Raw genomic sequence first — 17,937 nt, forward strand, 5'->3', positions numbered from 1 at the left:
GAACTCCTGACCTCGTGATCCGCCTGTCTCGGCCTCCCAAAGTGCTGGGATTACAGGCTTGAGCCACTGCGCCCGGCCCATTTTTTTTTTTTTTTTAAGACAGTGTCTCACTCTGTCACCCAGGCTGGAGTGCAGTGATGTGATCTTGGCTCACTGCAACCTCCACCTCCTGGGTTCAAGTGATCCTCCCGCCTCAGCCTCCCAAGTAGCTGGGACTATAGGTGCACATTACCACGCCTGGCTAATTTTTGTATTTTTAGTAGAGATGGGGTTTTGCCATGTTGGCCAGGCTGGTCTTGAATTCCTTACCTCAAGTGATCCACCCACCTCAGCCTCCCAAAGTGCTGGGATTACAGGCATAAGCCACCGTGCCCAGCCAGTTTTACCAGTTGCCCAGGTTGGTCTTGAACTCCTGAGCTCAAGTGATCCATCCACCTTGGCCTCCCAAAGTGCTTGGATTACAAGTATGAGCCACCACATGTGGCCAACAAGTTTCAAAGAGGCAAAAAGGCAGGAAGGAAGCCCTAATGGCCTTAACAGCTCTGGAATTCAGAGCTCATTCTGCAGAACCACTCTGTGATGCCTTGGAAGGTAGAGAAAGTAACTGAATAGTCCTCTTTTTGGCAAAACTGTATGAGGTTGGTTTGTGGGGAACAAAAGGCTAGTCACGCCTGTTTGGGACCTCATCTACATGACTCTAGTTGCCGCATCAAAGGTTCTCTCCAAAGAATTTATGATGAGCCACATGACTTTCTTCTGTGGAACCAAAGGCCAGTTCACAGGGGCCTCCTTACTTTTTACTTTTGATTTTCTTCTCTCTTCGAGCCTTGGCCTCATAGTAGGACTGCAGAGCCCGAGCCCTCTGAAGCTCTGCTCGGCGCATCTTTGCCTACAACAAATGATATTTACAGTGACATCTGGGCCAGAAGACAAATGCTAGGAGAAGCGTGGCATGCCTGGGTGTGAAGGGCCTATGACACACTTACCTCTTCCAGGCTCATAGCTTGGAGAGAGGCCTTTTCCACGGGGGTCAGTAAAGGGTCTGCCACTGGCTGCTTGTTCTTATGGAGGAGGTTGAAAATTTCCTGCTCCAGGGGAGTTCTTGCCTTAAAGAAGCAACAAAACATTCTGAGTCTTAAGCCATGCTCTTACAGCTTTCTCTCTTTACTATGATTATCTAACTTATGACACTATAATTGGAATCATAAGTGGATAGGATTGGCTGTTACAGCAAGAGAAGGGGGTTCCAGTCTTGTTGTCAGCAGTGTAAATAAAGCCTTATTTGATTCTTATATGACAACTTCAGCAGGGAGATGCTGAGGCTACTCTCTAATACTGCTGAGAAGGATCACTGTGTTCAGGTTACCAGTATGTTTTTTCTTTGAGACGGGTCTTGCTGCTGTGTTGCCCAGGCTGGAGTGGAGTGGCGCAATCTCGGCTCATTGCAAGCTCTGCCTCCCGGGTTCATGCCATTCTCCTGCCCCAGCCTCCCGAGTAGCTGGGACTACAGGTGCCTGCCACCACGCCTGGCTAATTTTTTGTATTTCTGGTAGAGACAGGGTTTCACCATGTTAGCCAGGGTGGTGTCGATCTCCTGACCTCATGATCCGCCCGCCTTGGCCTTCCAAAGTGCTGGGATAACAGGCATGAGCCGCTGCGCCCGGCCCAGGTTACCAATATATGTTAAACAGATTTCCATTCTCTTAAGAATCTAGGCACATTGCCCTTGAGTCCCTGTATTGTTATGTATTATTTGAAGCACATAACTATTACTTTATAGTTAGGAATCTCAAATGCATATCATAAGCCTTCTTTTAGAATACTTCTAGAGGGAAGGGGCGGTTATTTTTTTTTTTTTGAGACACAGTCTTCCTCTGTCACTCAGGCTGGGGTCCACTGGCACTCCAATCTCAGCTCACTGCAACCTCCACCTCTAGTGCAAGTGATCCTTCTGCCTCAGCCTCCTGAGCAGCTGGGACCACAAGTGAAAGCCACCATGTCTGCTAATGTTTTTTATTTTTTGTAGAGACAAGGTCCTACCATGTTGCCCAGGTTGGTCTTAAACTCCTGGCCTCAAGCAATCCTCCTGCCTTGGCCTCCCAAAGTGCTGGGATTACAGGCGTGAGCCCAGCATGCCCTGTGAGGTTAGATCTTAAGATAAGCATTATTTGCCATTGATGATATACCTAGGAAATAGATCTGCAAATATCTCAGAGGGGAAGCCCAACTTTTTTTGACCATAGCCCACTGCTATAAACCATGCATATAAGTGTTCTTGGTATCATTAATTAGTGATGAAAGAAAATGAGAAAAAACATGACATTTTTTTGGCACAGTCTTCAAATGTAGTTTGTGGTGGGGTGTGTGTCTTAATTTCTTGAGCACAAAAGGATATTGCCTTTAAAAAAATATAGGATGGGCATGGTGGCTCAGGCCTGTAATCCCAGCACTTCGGGAGGCTGAGGCAGGAGGATTGCTTGAGCCCACAAGTTTGAGACCAGCCTGGGCAACATGGTGAAACCCCATCTCTATTTATTATGTTTAAAAAAAAAAAAAAAAAAAAAAAAAAAAGACCTTCATGTAATTAGCCTGTTTCCTGATGGTTCAAATTGAACTCTCCTCATTTTCTAACTTTGGCTCCAATTCCTCAGTTTCCAGTTAATTTTGCATGCTAGGCAGAGTATGTATGAAACGAATGTACTGTAAGCCAGTTATTCCACATGCTATCTTGAGGATGGCTAAATAATCAGGCCGATCATGCCACGGTCCACATTCTGGCAAGGCACAAAGACAGCCCTAGGCAACAGAGCTAGTTTCAAACCTCACACACATATTATGTGTGGTTTGCTTCAATAGCCATATACATCATGGTCAGTATTAAACTTACAAATATTTGGATAAATGCATAAACGCACATCATCACATGTTACACGATGCTATTGATTTAACCATAAAACTGTTTTACTGAATAGTAAAGGTACGTGTTCTTCCATTTTTAGTATTTGCAGTAGTGATCAATCACAGGCTGCAAAGTGATTTATACTACAATGCTGTAATGTCCCTTCAATTCAAATCAGTTTACAAACATTTGTTGATTGTAGCTATATTCCAGGCACTTGTGTGGGGTGCTAGGAATACACAATTGATTAAGATAGTTCCTGTCCTCATGGAGCTCACAGCCTTTCAGAGCACAGACATATACAACACAAACAGCATAACATAATGGGTTAAATACATACTGCTACGTTATTCTATAGGGGTAATCACAGAGGAAATCACCATTAAATATTATTAGGAGGTAGGTTAGGCTTGGGGAAGGAAGTGACCTTTTGAATTAGGCTTTGAGGCCTAAGTACAGTTCTGTCAGGAGGAAAAAAAAAATCCAAACAGATGAGCATAAGCAAAAACACAGACACAGGGAAAGGAGTGGTATGTAATAGAATGTGTTGTCCAACATAGCTAAAATGCTAGGTAATTTTATTTTATTCTGTAAGTGAACAGCCTTTGAAGGATTTTAAGGAGAGCAACAATCAATTTCGTGTTTCAGCAAGAAAATCCTGCTGATTGTGTAGAGGATATATGTAAAGTTCCAAAGGAAAGGTTCGATGAGGGCCTCAATTAGGGCAGTGAAAATGAAAATGAAGAGAAAATAGGAGCCTAAGGGCTATTACAGAGACAGAATTTGCAGGCCTAGGCCCCTGTATAAGCTGGCAGAGAGGGAGATAGTGAAGGGGTCAAGTAGGAATCAAATGACTGAGGGTCCAACCTAAGTGACTGGGGTAGGAAGTTACGCTGTTAACTGAGTTGCAGAATGAAGGGGTATAGGTTTTGGAAGTCTGGGGAAAGGAAATGCGAAGCTTACTTTGGACTGGACTAAGTTTAAGGTGCACATGGGAGACCCAGGTGACTCCTGCTAGTCACATGGAATATAAGACTGGAGCTCCAAAGAAGGGGTTGAGAGTGATAGTCAAAAGTTATGGAATTTTCTTTTTTTTTTTTTTTTTTTGTTTGAGACGGGGTCTCGCTTTGTTGCCCAGGCTGGAGTGCAGTGCCGCGATCTTGGCTCACTGCAAACTCCGCCTCCTGGGTTCACGCCATTCTCCTGCCTCAGCCTCTCGAGCAGCTGGGACTACAGGCACCCGCCACCACGCCCGGCTAATTTTTTGTATTTTTAGTAGAGCCGGGGTTTCACCGTGTTAACCAGGATGGTCTCGATCCCCTGACCTCGTGATCTGCCCGCCTTGGCCTCCCAAAGTGGTGGGATTACAGGTGTGAGCCACCGCACCCAGCCAAGGTATGGAATTTTCACGCCTGTAATCCCAGCACTCTGGGAGACCGAGGCGGGCGGATCAAGAGGTCAGGAAATCGAGACCATCTTGGCTAACACGGTGAAACCCCATATCTACTAAAAACTACAAAAAATTAGCTGGGCGTGGTGGCGAGACTCCATCTCAAAAAACAAACAAACAAACAAACAAAAGTATGGAATTTACACAGCAAGCATAAAAAGGACTAAGGAAAGCCAGAGAGAGTAAATACCCAGAGTATATCACAGAAGCTAGAGGGGAGAGATTTTTAGAATGAAATGTGCTAATGGTGTCAAATACGCTAAAGACTAAGAGGGCTTGGGATCTGGCAATTCGGAGGCCCCTCACTAATGCCTTTTGAGAGAAGTTATAGTGGGGCAGTAGGGGAAGAAGGTGAGGGAGAGGAGGCAGCAGTGGAGACAGACCAGCTCTTCCCCAAACACATTCCTTATCAGATAACAAGATTTGCTTCCCCTGTTAAAAGCTTAAAATTCAATTTATTGAAATTTTAATAAAATCAGTTTGGATACCCTAAGTTAAATTAAATCCAACAGGTGTCTTCAACATTGTTTCATAGCCTTTATTTTTATTTTTTGAGACAGAGTCTCACTCTGTTGCCCAGGCTGGAGTGCAGTGGCACAATCTTGGCTCACTGCAACCTCCACCTCCTGGGTTCAAGTGATTCTGGTGCCTCAGCCTCTGGAGTAGCTGGGATTACAGGTATAAGCCACCATGTCCAGCTAATTTTTGTATATTTTTTTAGTAGAGACGGGGTTTTGCCATGTTGGCCAGGCTGGTCTCGAGTTCCTAACCCGGGTGATTCACCCACCTCAGCCTTCCAAAGTGCTGGGATTATAGGCGTGAGCCACCACATCCGTCCGGCCTGTTTCACAGCCTTTAAAATGCTAAAGCATGTTGTGACTCTCCAATCTCCAGTAGGGGCATGCAGCATTTTCTAGCAATGCCTCCTCTCCTCTTGTGAGGGCATACTGAGAGACTAAGGTTTCAAGGAGAATACCTTGGTAAATAGTGGTGTACACAGAGAATAGTGAGGAGAGGGGTGAAAGAAGTTACCTTACAGCATTTCTAGCACTTTGCAGTTTACAATTGCCTTCTCATGCAGTATCCCACTTAATTATTTGCAGCTAAACAAAATTTTAGGAAGCTGAACCGAAACTATAGTACAGACTTTCAATTTTCTTTCTTTTTTTTTTTGCAGGCTGGAGTGCAGTGGTGTGATCTCGGCTCATTGCAACTTCTGCCTCCTGGATTCAAGAAATTCCCCTGCCTCAGCCTCCTCAGCAGCTGAGACTACAGGCATGTGCTACCATGCCTGGCTCTTTTATGTATTTTTAGTAAAGACGAGGTTTCACTATGTTGGCCAGGCTGGTCTTGAACTCCTGACCTCAGGTGATCCACCTGCTTCAGCCTCCCAAAGTGCTTGGATTACAGGCGTGAGCCACCGTGCCCAGCCTGAGACTTGATATTCAATCTCTAGAAACCCTAATACAGCATATACTAGTTGTTGGTACTTTGCACTCTAAGTTGTAAGGAGAGACCTAGGAGATGCTAGCCACAAAGCACCCTCTGAACTAAGCACTTCCTTATTTCTCTGTGCCCTACTAGCATAATTTCTCAAAAGTCAGTCTTAGAATGAATGAATGGCATGGCATATTCAATGTATAACATCTGAGCCTCACTCTATCTTGAAGAGGTTGTGCTATTCTTAGTGTAACCTCCTCCACTACCATCTAGTTTTTATTTTTTATTTATTTATGTATATATTTTGAGATGGAGTCTTGTTTTGTTGCCCAGGCTGGAGTGCAGTGGCACGATCTCGGCTCACTGCAACCTCCGCCTCCGAGGTTCAAGTGATCCTCCTGCCTCAGCCCCCCTAGTAGCTGGGATTACAGGCACACACCACCATGCCCCGCTAATTTTTGTATTTTTAGTAGAGATGGGGTTTCGCCATGTTGGCCGGGATGGTCTCAAACGCCTGACCTCAGGTGATCCACCCGCCTCGGCCTCCCAAAGTGTTGGGATTACAGGCGTGAGCCACCACGCCCGGCCCCATCTCGTTTTTAATAACAAACTTGGCATTTTCCTGCTATCTCCAAGATTACACTGTCATTTGGAAAAAGCAAGGTGGAGGACAGTGTGTAGTAGCATGCTACCATTCTTTTTATTTAAAAAGGAGGTAAACGTGAATATAAAAATGAAACTCTAAGACAACAACAACAGCAAACTTATGCAAGTGGTGAGTATGGGGGTAAAAATGATCAGATGGGGCAGAGGGTGGAGTCAAACTTTTCACTACATATCTTCTATGCTTTTTTATTTTTGAATCCTACAAATTGTATTACCTCTGATTTTTTTTTTTCTAAAGTCTCCCTTCATCCTGCAGCCACACTTTAAACCTGATCTCTTTTTCATGTAGAAAAGGAAGCCTCCTAGAAAGAGAATGGTAGTGACTTCAGCAAAAGCATCAGAAACAGCTTATCCCCATAATAAGCAACTACTTGCTCAATTTCTAGCTATTGTGGCAAGCAATGTTTACTTTGATTAGCTTTAATTAGCTCAACTTCCCAACGCCTAAGAAACTACTATTCTTGGGTTTTTGGAAAGTAAAGAGGAGAAGCACAAAGAGGGCATCTATTTAAGATTAATCAGCCCATTATAGACTATAGACTCCATACCAATGGTGTATTGGAAAAGTAGGCTAGCTGTTCTAAAGCAGCTATTCAGACTAAAAACCGAGACTTTAGGGACCAACATAGGATTTCCAACTTCTAATTTTGCCAAGAGCATAACTACCATTTCATCCCTAATCCCATCATTTACTACCACCATCATTTCATAGAAGAAAAGACATTTCAACACCACTAAAATAGAAAGAATAACCTCATAATAAAAAAGAACTGGCAACATTACACCCACCAAACAAACATACTTACAATTATCCTTTTGTTTCAGACAAAAACTTTGTTAGGGGTTAGTGTTTGGGAAACCCAGCTCTAAACCCCTGCCCTGCAGCTCAGAGTCATAATAAGTTACCTGCTGAAGTTCTAGTCATTGCCAGCAACACATATTTTAATGTGGTATTCATTCCTGTACAAGCAAACTTTGGCTTCTGTTGTTCACATATCCTCACTAAGGCATCATTAATACTACCGAGTTCCTGATTTCCCTAGGATCAGAATGTGGCTTTAAATGCTTTTAAAAAACTAGAGTAAAAGAAAGAAAACATTATTATGTTCCCGCTATAAGGGCAATCACATGGTTTAACACAAAAACATGGAAATAGCCAAGTACTGTATACTACAAGCAGATGAAAAGTGACACAGAGACTGGGCGCGTTGGCTCATCATTCCTGTAATCACAAAACTTTTGGGAGACTGAGGTGGGCGGGTCATTTGAGGTCAGGAGTTTGAGATCAGCCTGGCCAACATGGCAAAACCCTGTATCTACTAAAAATCCCCAAAAAAATTTAGCTGGGTGTGTTGGTGTGTGCCAGTAATCCTAGCTACTTGGGAGGCTAAGGCAGGAGAATCGCTTGAACCTAGGAGGCGGAGGTTGCAGTGAGCTGAGATTGTGCCACCGCACTCCAGCCTGGGTGATGGAGCGAGACCCTGTCTCAAGAAAAAAAAAAAAAAGTGATCACAGAGCTATTGTGACTGACATGTCAGTCACGTGACTGACAATGACTATGGGCAATCCCTTCTTTCTGAGCACTGAGCTAAAATGACTTATGCTGGGGTTTAGCTTAACATGTCCAATCAAATCAGTTGCAGGCTCTGAAATCTCCAACTTATAAAATCTCACCTTTCAATGAAGTTCAGTTTCATTTTGTTGTACTCACCTTCCAGCCACTCAGCACATGTTCAATGGGAGCAATGGCTGGCTCCTCCTTCTCCAGCGGAAAAACCAGCTGCTCTGCCTGCCGGTTCTTCAGGACGACAGGGTCCCATTTGGAGAGGACTTTTGCGGTTTTATTGAATGCTACTTCTCTGTGGATCTGAAGCAGACAAAGTATGTAAAAGGAAAGAGCCACAAGATTAAAGCATCAAACCCAAAGGACTAACAAGAAATTAGGAAACGTTTCTTAGCCCACGAAAGAATCAGGATGCTAGAGGTTACCGCTTGCTTCTCAGGACTGCAATTTCTCCTAGATTATTATTATTTAGATGGAGTTTCACTTGTGTCGCCCAGGCCGGAGAGCAATGGTACGATCTCAGCTCACTGCAACCTCTACCTCCTGGTTCAAGCGATTCCCCTGCCTCAGCCTCCCAAGTAGCTGGGATTACAGGCGTGTGCCACCACACCAGGCTAATTTTGCATTTTTAGTAGAGACGGGGTTTCACCATGCTGGCCAGGCTGACCTCGAACTCTTGACCTCAGGTGATCCGCCTGCCTCGGCCTCCCAAAGTGCTGGGATTACAGACGTGAGCCACTGCACCTGGCACTCCTAGATTATTTTTAATCTTATCCATAGTGGGGAAATCACAGCTCCCCCTTCTCCCATTTTTCAGGTCTTTCCCTTCTTTCTATTACCCTATTTTCCCTTGTCAACACAATTTCTTTCCCTTAATAGACCACCTTCTCTATAGCTTACCCGTTCAATCTCTTCTTTGTTCAGAGGTAACTCCACTGTCTTCTTTGATTTGACTCTATTCAGTTGCTTTTTCACAGTGGCCAAAGTAGATGAAGTTTTAACAGGCTCAAGCAGATCTGCAAGGACCAGCTTTTCTCCTGATCCTGTAGAAAGGTCAAACTTTCTAGTCAGACCAAGAAATGAGGCAAGATCTCAATATAATGTAGGCAGAAGCCTCAGTAGAAAATGCCAGTAGATGGCAAATGTGCAGAGAAGCAGGAATAATTCTCTTACTTCAATTGCCTATTTCTAGCCATGCCAACACTATCACTCTACATTCATCCCCAAACGTGTTGGGGGTAGAAGATAGGGGAAAATATTTATTCAAAACTCATTTTCTTTTCTCCTGGTACTTCTACTCTTGCCCTATTGCAATTCATTCTTCACATAACAGCCAAAAATAAAAACAACCAAAGTGATATTTCTTTTGTTTGTTTTCTTTTGAGACAGGGTTTCACTCTGTCACTTAGGCTGGAGAGCAGTGATGCCTTCTCTGCCTCCCAGGCTCAGGCAATCCTCCCACTTCAGCCTCCCAAGTAGCTGGCACTATAGGCATGTGCCACCACGCATGGCTAATTTTTTGCATCTTTTTTTGTAGAGATAGGGTTGTGCCATGTTGCCTAGGCCAGCCTCAAACTGCTGGGCTGAAGCAGTCTGCCCACCTCAGCCTCCCAAAGTGCTGGGGATTACAGGTGTAAACCACTGCACCCAGCCCAAAATGATCTTTTGAAAATATAAACCACAACATGTCATGACGCTGCTGAAAATCCTCCAGTGACTCCCCATTATACTTTGAATCTCATCTACCTAAACGACACGGTCCTATGAGATCTAATCCCCATCTGCCTCTCTAACCTCATGTCACCCCCCACCCTCCACCATGCTCTTGTCACAGGGTCCTCTTTCCCATTCTTCAACATGCTGTGCATGTTTCTACCTTAGAGCCTTTGTGCTAGCTGTTCCCTGGCCTGAAATACTTCCCCTAATCTTTGCATGGTTCACTTGACTTGTCATTCAGATCTCAGCTTCAATTTTGCCTCTTCAGGGGCCTTTCATGACCAACCAATCTAAAGTAGCCACTTAGTCGCTTTATTGCATCATCCTTTCTTATTGTCTCCCTTTATTAGAAAGTAAGCCCCAGGAGCTCACATCTTATTCGCTACTGTAGCCTTGGTATCTACAACACTTCCTGATACTGCTACCTAGTAGAACCACAATAAATATCCGCTGAATGAGTATGCTTGGAATACATTGTTATTTGCCCTAGGAGGCTACACCAGTGATTACTACGAATGCAAAACCCATTCTAGCTGCCTAAGTTGGGAACAGGGTGAAAAAGATTTGGCATCTAGACTCAGTATTAGGATAAAATCCCACGGCTGCCACTTATTAGAGCATGTATTCTGAACAGGGGCAATTTTTACCACCCCCCCCACCCCAGGGTGAAAATTGGTTCTTTCTGGGGGAGTATGAAAAGAATCTTAGATATTACAATGTTTTGTGTCCCTCCAAGGCTCAACTCTGTCCAACAAACTCTTATTCCTTAGGACTTGATTTCCTGGGGAAGGGGCATAGTGGGAGGGATACAATGAGGAAAAAATGTCTTAAAAGGCTCCTCTCAGGGGAGCAGTAAAAAAGCAAAGGTTGAAAAACACTGTACTAGGCAAAGGCCCTTGAACAAGTAACTTGACTTCTCTGAGCTCTGGCTGAAGAGAACATTTGCCTGTCTCCTAACTCAAAGCATTGTTAAGAGAACTGAAATTAAAATGAAATTGTACAAATATGAATTATGACTAAGTTACTAAGAGGCAGCTGTCTTCATTCATGTCCCTCTATCCTAGAAGTATCTCATCAAACTCGGTAGCATACCTTGACCACAGCCTTCTAGGCTTTCTTTGAGAGATGGAAGAAACTGAAGGGCATCTGACTGCACTTCTTCACCCACTCTCCTAGGTATTTATGGTATGAGTCATTAACCACATCAAAAACAGTTCCTGGGGGGTGAGGTGAACACTATGCCCTTGGAACCCCACAAGTTTCATGCATGGGTATCTTCCTTTGTTCAACTTACCTTCAGAACTGACATTGAACTCTGACACCTTCAGACTAGCCTCAGACCTCTCAGCCAATTTCCGCCTGAAATTAGGCAAAACGATATAATAGGAATGGATAAATTTTATGGGGGCTTAGGGGTGGGAGAGACAAACACTTCTCTCTTCATACAGGTCTTTGGTTTCTTGTGTTTCTTCTAGGGTCAGGTTTTGTCATGATACAGCAAGGAGATCTGTTCTGGTTATCTAACCCTCATCTCTTCTCTTTATTACAAGGTAAGCATAGTGGAAAACATATTGGACTTAGATTAAACACACCTGAACCTATAACATATTAGCCAGCTGACCTTGGGGGTAAGTCAATTTACTTCTCTAATGGGGTTAAGTAATGCCTACTCAATGCTTTAAAAGATTTTCATTGTGGAATAAGACTGCAAATGCTTACAGTAATAGTACTAAGACTAGTAATAGCTAACAATTACATAATGCTTACTATATGCTAGGCACTGGTATTAAGGTCTTTACATGAAGCACTCAATAAATATTAGCTGCAGAGAAATCTCATGGAATCAACTATATAACCTGCCCTAACTGACAGGAACGTTACCTATTCTTTCCATCAAGGGAACTGATTGCTTCCAGAAGCTTTTGATGCTCTCTCTCTCCATCATTGTCCCCCTAAGACACAGAAAAGGAAAAACCATCAGGATGAGGGGGAGGGAGAAGACAACATGGAAATTGAGTCTCACATAAAATCTCTTGCTCTTTATTTATTTATTTATGAGACAGAGTCTCGCTCTGTGGTCCAGGCTGGAGTGCAGTGACATGATCTCAGCTCATTGCAAGCTCCACCCCCGGGTTCATGCCAATCTCTTGCCTCAGTCTCCTGAGTAGCTGGGACTACAGGCGCCCGCCACTACACCTGGCTAATTTTTTGTATTTTTAGTAGAGATGGGGTTTCACTGTGTTAGCCAGGATGGTCTCGATCTCCTGACCTTGTGATTTGCCTGCCTTGGCCTCCCAAAGTGTTGGGATTACAGGCGTGAGCCACCACGCCCGGCCAAATCTCTTGTTCTTTTGGTCAGTAGAGAACTGGGGAATTGGAAGAGGTCTGGTGTGCAAGCATTCCAGCTCAGACTAAAAGGGAGCTAATGTCATGTGTCTGTCCTAACTTGCTTCTAGACAAAAAGGGCTTAAAATGGTGTTTCTGTATAAAATATATAGTATGATCTAACATGGAAACCCTGACATATAGTGTAAGTCATAGCCAGTTACAAAGTTGGCTTTTTTTTCTTTGAGACAGAGTCTCGCTCTGTTGCCCAGGAAGGAGTGCAGTGGTGTGATCTCAGCTCACTGCAACCTCCACCTCCTGGAAGTGATTCTCTTGCCCCAGCCACTGGAATAGCTAGGATTACAGGCGAGTGCCACCACACCCAACTAATTTTTGTATTTTTAGTAAAGACGGGGTTTCATCATGTTGGCTAGACTGGTCTTGAACTCCTGGCCTCCAGTCATCCACCCGCCTTGGCCTCCCAAAGTGCTGGGATTACAGGTGTGAGCCACCACACCCGGCCTCCAAGTTAAGTTGGCTTTTCCTGCGAAGAACACGACAAGCAGAAAAAAATAGACAAAAAAAAAAAAAACCCTCCTTGTTATTAAAATAGATGTGTTGTGTGCCCCCAACCCAAGGGGAAAAAAAAGTGTTTTTTTGTAAGGGAAATAAAGAATTGGAATTCTTATAGCATCTGTTGGAGATCCAGCTTAAAATACATATGCATATTTCAGTCAGATAATTAAATAACGCTCTATAGAAATCCAAACTTGGGAAATCATATCATGAGGACCATGTGTTTCAGTCTTTTTTTTTTTTTTTTGAGACGGAGTCTTGCTCTATTGCCCAGACTGGAGTGCAGTGGCGTGATCTTGGCTTACTGCAACCTCCACCTCCTGGGTTCAATAGTAGCTGGGATTATAGGCACACACCACCACACCCAGCTAATTTTTGTATTTTTAGTAGACACAGGGTTTTGCCATGTTGGCCAGGCTGGTCTTGAACTCCTGACCTCAGGTTATCTCTCTGCCTTAGCCTCCCAAAGTGCTGGGATTACAGGCGTGAGCCACCAGCCAGGCCTGTTTTGGTTGGTTTTATAAATTATACTTATGCAACTTGCGGGTAGTGAGTGTAACTTAGTTTCCAAATCCTTATAGCACTTAATATGATACAGTAACTTATATATGAAACACTAACCATTTGTAATTAATTTGAGAGACCTGAACAAATACATAGAATATTGTCACACCTTTCCATTCCAGGAATGTGCTCTCTACCCTAATTTTGAAGGCAGTTTAGCAATTGTCACCCACCTCATCTTCACTCCCACTCAAGAGGTAGTCTTTTGGCAAATCTACTAGTTCTTCCTGTTGGCTCAAAGCCAGAAGGCTGTTAAAAGAGGCAACAAAGAAATGTGAATGCAATATACCCATGTAACAAACCTACATATGTATCCCTTAATTATAATAAAAGTTGAAATTTAATAGAGAAATATTATTATTTGAAGCAATGTCTAATCTATTAAAACAATCTCGTAAACATTGTAACTTCAACACAGAATAGCCCTATCCCTCAGAAGATATATAAAGCAGCATGAACGCCTTTGAAAACTTGTCAAGATGTGAAATTTAGACTGATGTCAGGTATCACCTCCAGGAATGATGCCTGACTCAAAACTGCATGTAAAAGAGCTAACACTTTTCAGTGATTGACACAACATTTCCTATGACCTATGGGAAGCTGTAAAAATGTCAGACCCTAGAATAATATGGCCAAAGACGCTGTTGCTAGCCCTGGAGGCAAGGCAGTTTCACGATTAATATTTCTAAGCATCCTCCACGTTTGACTCTTTGATAGGCAGCCTGATCAAAAGTGTCATCTTGATCACTTGTTCCCAGGAATGGAGAAACAGGTCGAAAGCAGCTGAGTAAGCCATTTTCCCTGGGGCCTGCTTAGCAAAGTAGGTGCTTAACTAAGGAGACTGGTACCCACAAATTACAAAATTTACCGTTACTTAACAGCATATATTATTAGTATTTGCAAAGCCAACATTACTAAACGGACTACATTTAGTTCCGGGGGCGGGGAGGGGAAGCACAAAACATCTTAGGAGCCAAAACGTGGCGATGACTCCAGTCAGCAAAGCTTTCGAAGATTCGGGGAGTTTATAACGCCTGCACTGCCTGCGCAGAGGATTAAATCGGGCCGCGGCAGAGGCAGAAAAAGGGGTCACGTGACGAGGAATGTGAAACATAGTAAATGAGCTGGGGAGGCAGAAACAGCATCAGGACCAACAGGGATGCGGCTATACAGCTGAGGAGCGGAGTAAGTGAATGAAATTAAAAGGGCTTTAAAGGCTGGATCGCGGAAAACAGGAACAAGTGGCCAGCTCTTGAGGGGAACCACTGCCATCTGTTAAAAGGGGGCGCCCATTTCCCAAAAGCTGGGGAACCCGGCCCCCAACGAGACCCAGAATCCCCCCTCCCCTCGTTGCCCTTCACCTCTCTGCAAGCCGGTTCGCAGTCATTTCAGCAGCCAGCTTCTCTCACATGGACCAAGAACGGAAGCCGAAGGAAAGCAATTTCCGTGCCGGCCGCAAAGCAATTTCTGTTTCCGTCAATCGCTCGCGACGTACACGTCAGTTCCGTTGCGTACAAGGCGTGTGAGAAGCAGGAGCCGTGTAGGGAGGGGCCTGCGTAAAACGGCGAGGCTGGAGATGAAACGGCTGTCAGCGGGTGGGGCTTTCTTTTCTCCACCCACCCCGTATTTCTCTGGTGCGCGGGTGTCTGTCCTCCTGGTCCCTGGTTTCCACGCGGCCCAGGGTGGGTTAGCTTAGGGCGAAGGTACTGCGCTGTCAGGGACTGAGCCCGCGCCTTCATTCGTCCCTACATAATCCAGAAGGAAAGACTCCAGCGCCCGTCCTTGTGCGACAGCGTCCTGCAAGCCGGCCACCAGCCAGCTCGGGGGTTTATTGAATGCCCATTAAGTGGCCAGATTGTGCCGGGCCCCGGAGATCCGATGGTGAACAAAACAAGTTTCCTTCCATTTAAGGAAAAATATCTTTTGATCCCTTGTAATTGCAGCTCTGTTCTTCATTTCCTGAGTCAAAATATTTTATCCAAGAATGGGCCGTCAGTAGCTACGCTTCCTCACCTCCTATCAACTTTAAAAAAATTATTTTAAACAACTTTTTTTCTCCCATCAACTTTTAAGAATTTATTTATTTTTGAGACAGAGCCTTGCTGTGTCGCTCAGGCTGGAGTGCAATGGCGTGATCTCGGCTCACTGCAACCTCTGCCTCCCAGGTTCAAGCGATTCTCCTGCCTAAGCCTCCGGAGTAGCTAGGGTTACTGGCGCCTGCCACCATGCTCGGCTAATATTTGCATTTTTAGTAGAGATGGCATTTTGCTATGTTGGCAAGGCTGGTCTGGAACTCCTGGCCTCAAGTGATTCGCCCGCCTCGGCCTCGCAAAGTGCTGGGATGACAGGCGTGAGCCACTGGGCCCTGCCTAATATATGTGTGTGTATATATATATATATATATGATGATTGTAGAAAAATAATAGACAAGAACATTCTTTTCATTCTTTTAATCCATTCCCATTTTTGCTTTTGCCCCATTATTCCACAGAAATTGCTCTGGACAAGATCAGCGACACCCAAAGTTGCTAAATAAAATAGATACCTCTCAGTCTTTGGGTTCCTAGAACTTTGTGTGGTATTTAATAACTGTCTGTTCCCTCCCTCCCTCCCTTCCTTCCTTCCTTTCCCAGAGTTTTGCTCTTGTTGCCAAGGCTGGAGTGCAGTGGCGGGATCTCGGCTCACTGAAACCTCCGCCTCCCGGGTTCAAGCGATTCTCCTGCCTCAGCCTCCCGAGTAGCTGGAATTACAGGCGTGCACCACCACGCCTGGCTAATTTTTTTATTTTTTAGCAGAGACGGGGTTTCACCATGTTGGTCAGGCTGGTCTCGAACTCCTGACCTCAGATGATCCTCCCACCTTGGCCTCCCAAAGTGCTGGGATTACAGGCGTGAGCCACCACGCCCAGCTAATTTGTTTTCTTATTCATGAAATGTTTTTGGCCATCTACTATATGCCAAGCCTCTAGGCATTGGGAATACATTGGTGAACAAAGCAGATATGTCCCATAGTTTCCTAGAGCTTACTTTCTAGTGGGATTGAAGACAATTTTGTCATTGTTGAAACTCCATCCTGAGATTTCATGACACCACTCTCTCCTGGTATCTTAACCCTTTGACCATCTTCCTCAGTCTTCTCTGCTGGATGTTTTTAATATACTTACTCCCTAAATGATGATGTTTCTTTTTGTTTGTTTGTTTTTTGAGACGGAGTCTCGCTCTGTCGCCCAGGCTGGAGTGTAGTGGCCGGATCTCAGCTCACTGCAAGCTCCGCCTCCCGGGTTTACGCCATTCTCCCGCCTCAGCCTCCGGAGTAGCTGGGACTACAGGCCCCCGCCACCTCGCCACCTCGCCCGGCTAGATTTTTTGTATTTTTTAAGTAGAGACGGGGTTTCACCGTGTTAGCCAGGATGGTCTCGATCTCCTGACCTTGTGATCCACCCGTCTCGGCCTCCCAAAGTGCTGGGATTACAGGCTTGAGTCACCGCGCCCGACAAATGATGATGTTTCTGAGAATTCTGCTCTGAGCCCTCTTTGTTTATTACAGATACTCTTCCTAAGTGAAATTGCCTTTAACACCTGTATGAGAACAAAATTTACATCTCTAGCCCTAATCTCTTTCCTGAGCTCCAGACTAGTATATCTGATTGTCTCCTGGCTATTCCTTTTGCCCCAAAAGCACATCAAACATGAAATGACCAATAATTTCTATCTTTTCCACTGGAGTTCCTCTCCTGAATTTCCCATTTGTATGATTGGCTCATCAACTACCCAGTTACTAAAATCAGAAGTCTGAGAGTCATCTTACATTCCCCTCCCACTTATGCTCCACAGCTGTTTGCCCACATTGTCGGTTTTACTTCCCTGAGTCTCTTTCAAATATCTCCTTACCCTTCTCCATCGTGTTTGCCATTGTATTAGTTCAGACCTTTGCAATTTCAAGCCTGTGGTATTGCAGTAATCTTACAGAAAAGGGAAGCTTTATAGCATTTTCATACTCATGAAATTAAATATGAAGAATGAACGAATAAATTCATTTCATGATGAGGAACCTGAGTTTTGAAGCTGGACTCTCTGGGTTTGAATCTTAGCTCTGTCACTTACTAGTTTTGTATATATTTTTTTAGGGGGGCAGGCAGTGGGGGACGGAGTCTCGCTCTGTCACCCAGGCTGGAGGGCAGTGGCGTGATCTTGGCTCACTGCAACCTCCACCTCCCGGGTTCAAAATTCTCCTGCCTCAGCCTCCTGAGTAGCTGGGAGTACAGGCATTCGCTGCCACACCCGGCTAATTTTTTGTATCTTAGTAGAGACAGGGTTTCACCATGTTGCCCAGGCTGGTCTCGAACTGCTGAGATCAGGCAATCCACTCGCCTCGGCCTCCCAAACTGCTAGGATTATAGGCATGGGCCACTGTGCCCAGCCTAGTTTTATAATTTTTGAGTAAGTCTCTTAACTCTCTGTGCCTTTGTTTCCTCGTATTTATTTGTTTATTTAGAGATGGAGTCTTGCTCTGTTACCCACGCTGGAGTGCAATGGCCTGATCTTGGCTCACTGCAACCTCTGCCTCCCGGGTTCAAGCAGTTCTCCTGCCTCAGCCTCCTGAGGTGCTGGGATTACAGGCGCACGCCACCACTCCTGGCTAATTTTTTTTTTTTTTTTTTTTTTTTGTATTTTTAGTAGAGACAGGGTTTCGCCACATTGGCCAGGCTGATCTCGAACTCCTGGCCTTAATTGATCC

General features: G+C 44.6%; 1 protein-coding gene across 3 annotated transcripts in view; it reads right to left on the minus strand.

Annotated features, from left to right (window-relative positions):
- Positions 1-14,686, minus strand: part of UTP14A (UTP14, U3 small nucleolar ribonucleoprotein, homolog A (yeast)) — a 24,822-nt gene extending 10,136 nt beyond the window's left edge. Inside the window, exons 1-8 of one of the 3 annotated variants that reach the window (XM_011988842.1) lie at positions 14,562-14,686; positions 13,374-13,449; positions 11,617-11,687; positions 11,030-11,094; positions 8,920-9,062; positions 8,167-8,322; positions 987-1,106; positions 795-889 (exon numbers count right to left, since the gene is read on the minus strand). In XM_011988842.1, the coding sequence (XP_011844232.1) occupies positions 795-889; positions 987-1,106; positions 8,167-8,322; positions 8,920-9,062; positions 11,030-11,094; positions 11,617-11,687; positions 13,374-13,449; positions 14,562-14,587 (752 nt within the window). In that variant the 5' untranslated portion in view covers positions 14,588-14,686. The remainder of the gene's footprint in view (positions 1-794; positions 890-986; positions 1,107-8,166; positions 8,323-8,919; positions 9,063-11,029; positions 11,095-11,616; positions 11,688-13,373; positions 13,450-14,561) is intronic. The other 2 variants (XM_011988843.1, XM_011988844.1) reach the window with 2 other exon arrangements.
- Positions 14,687-17,937: the final 3,251 nt, after the last annotated feature.

The sequence above is a fragment of the Mandrillus leucophaeus genome, unplaced genomic scaffold (genome assembly GCF_000951045.1).
Source record: "Mandrillus leucophaeus isolate KB7577 unplaced genomic scaffold, Mleu.le_1.0 Scaffold339, whole genome shotgun sequence".
In the NCBI taxonomy this organism is placed as follows: domain Eukaryota; kingdom Metazoa; phylum Chordata; class Mammalia; order Primates; family Cercopithecidae; genus Mandrillus; species Mandrillus leucophaeus.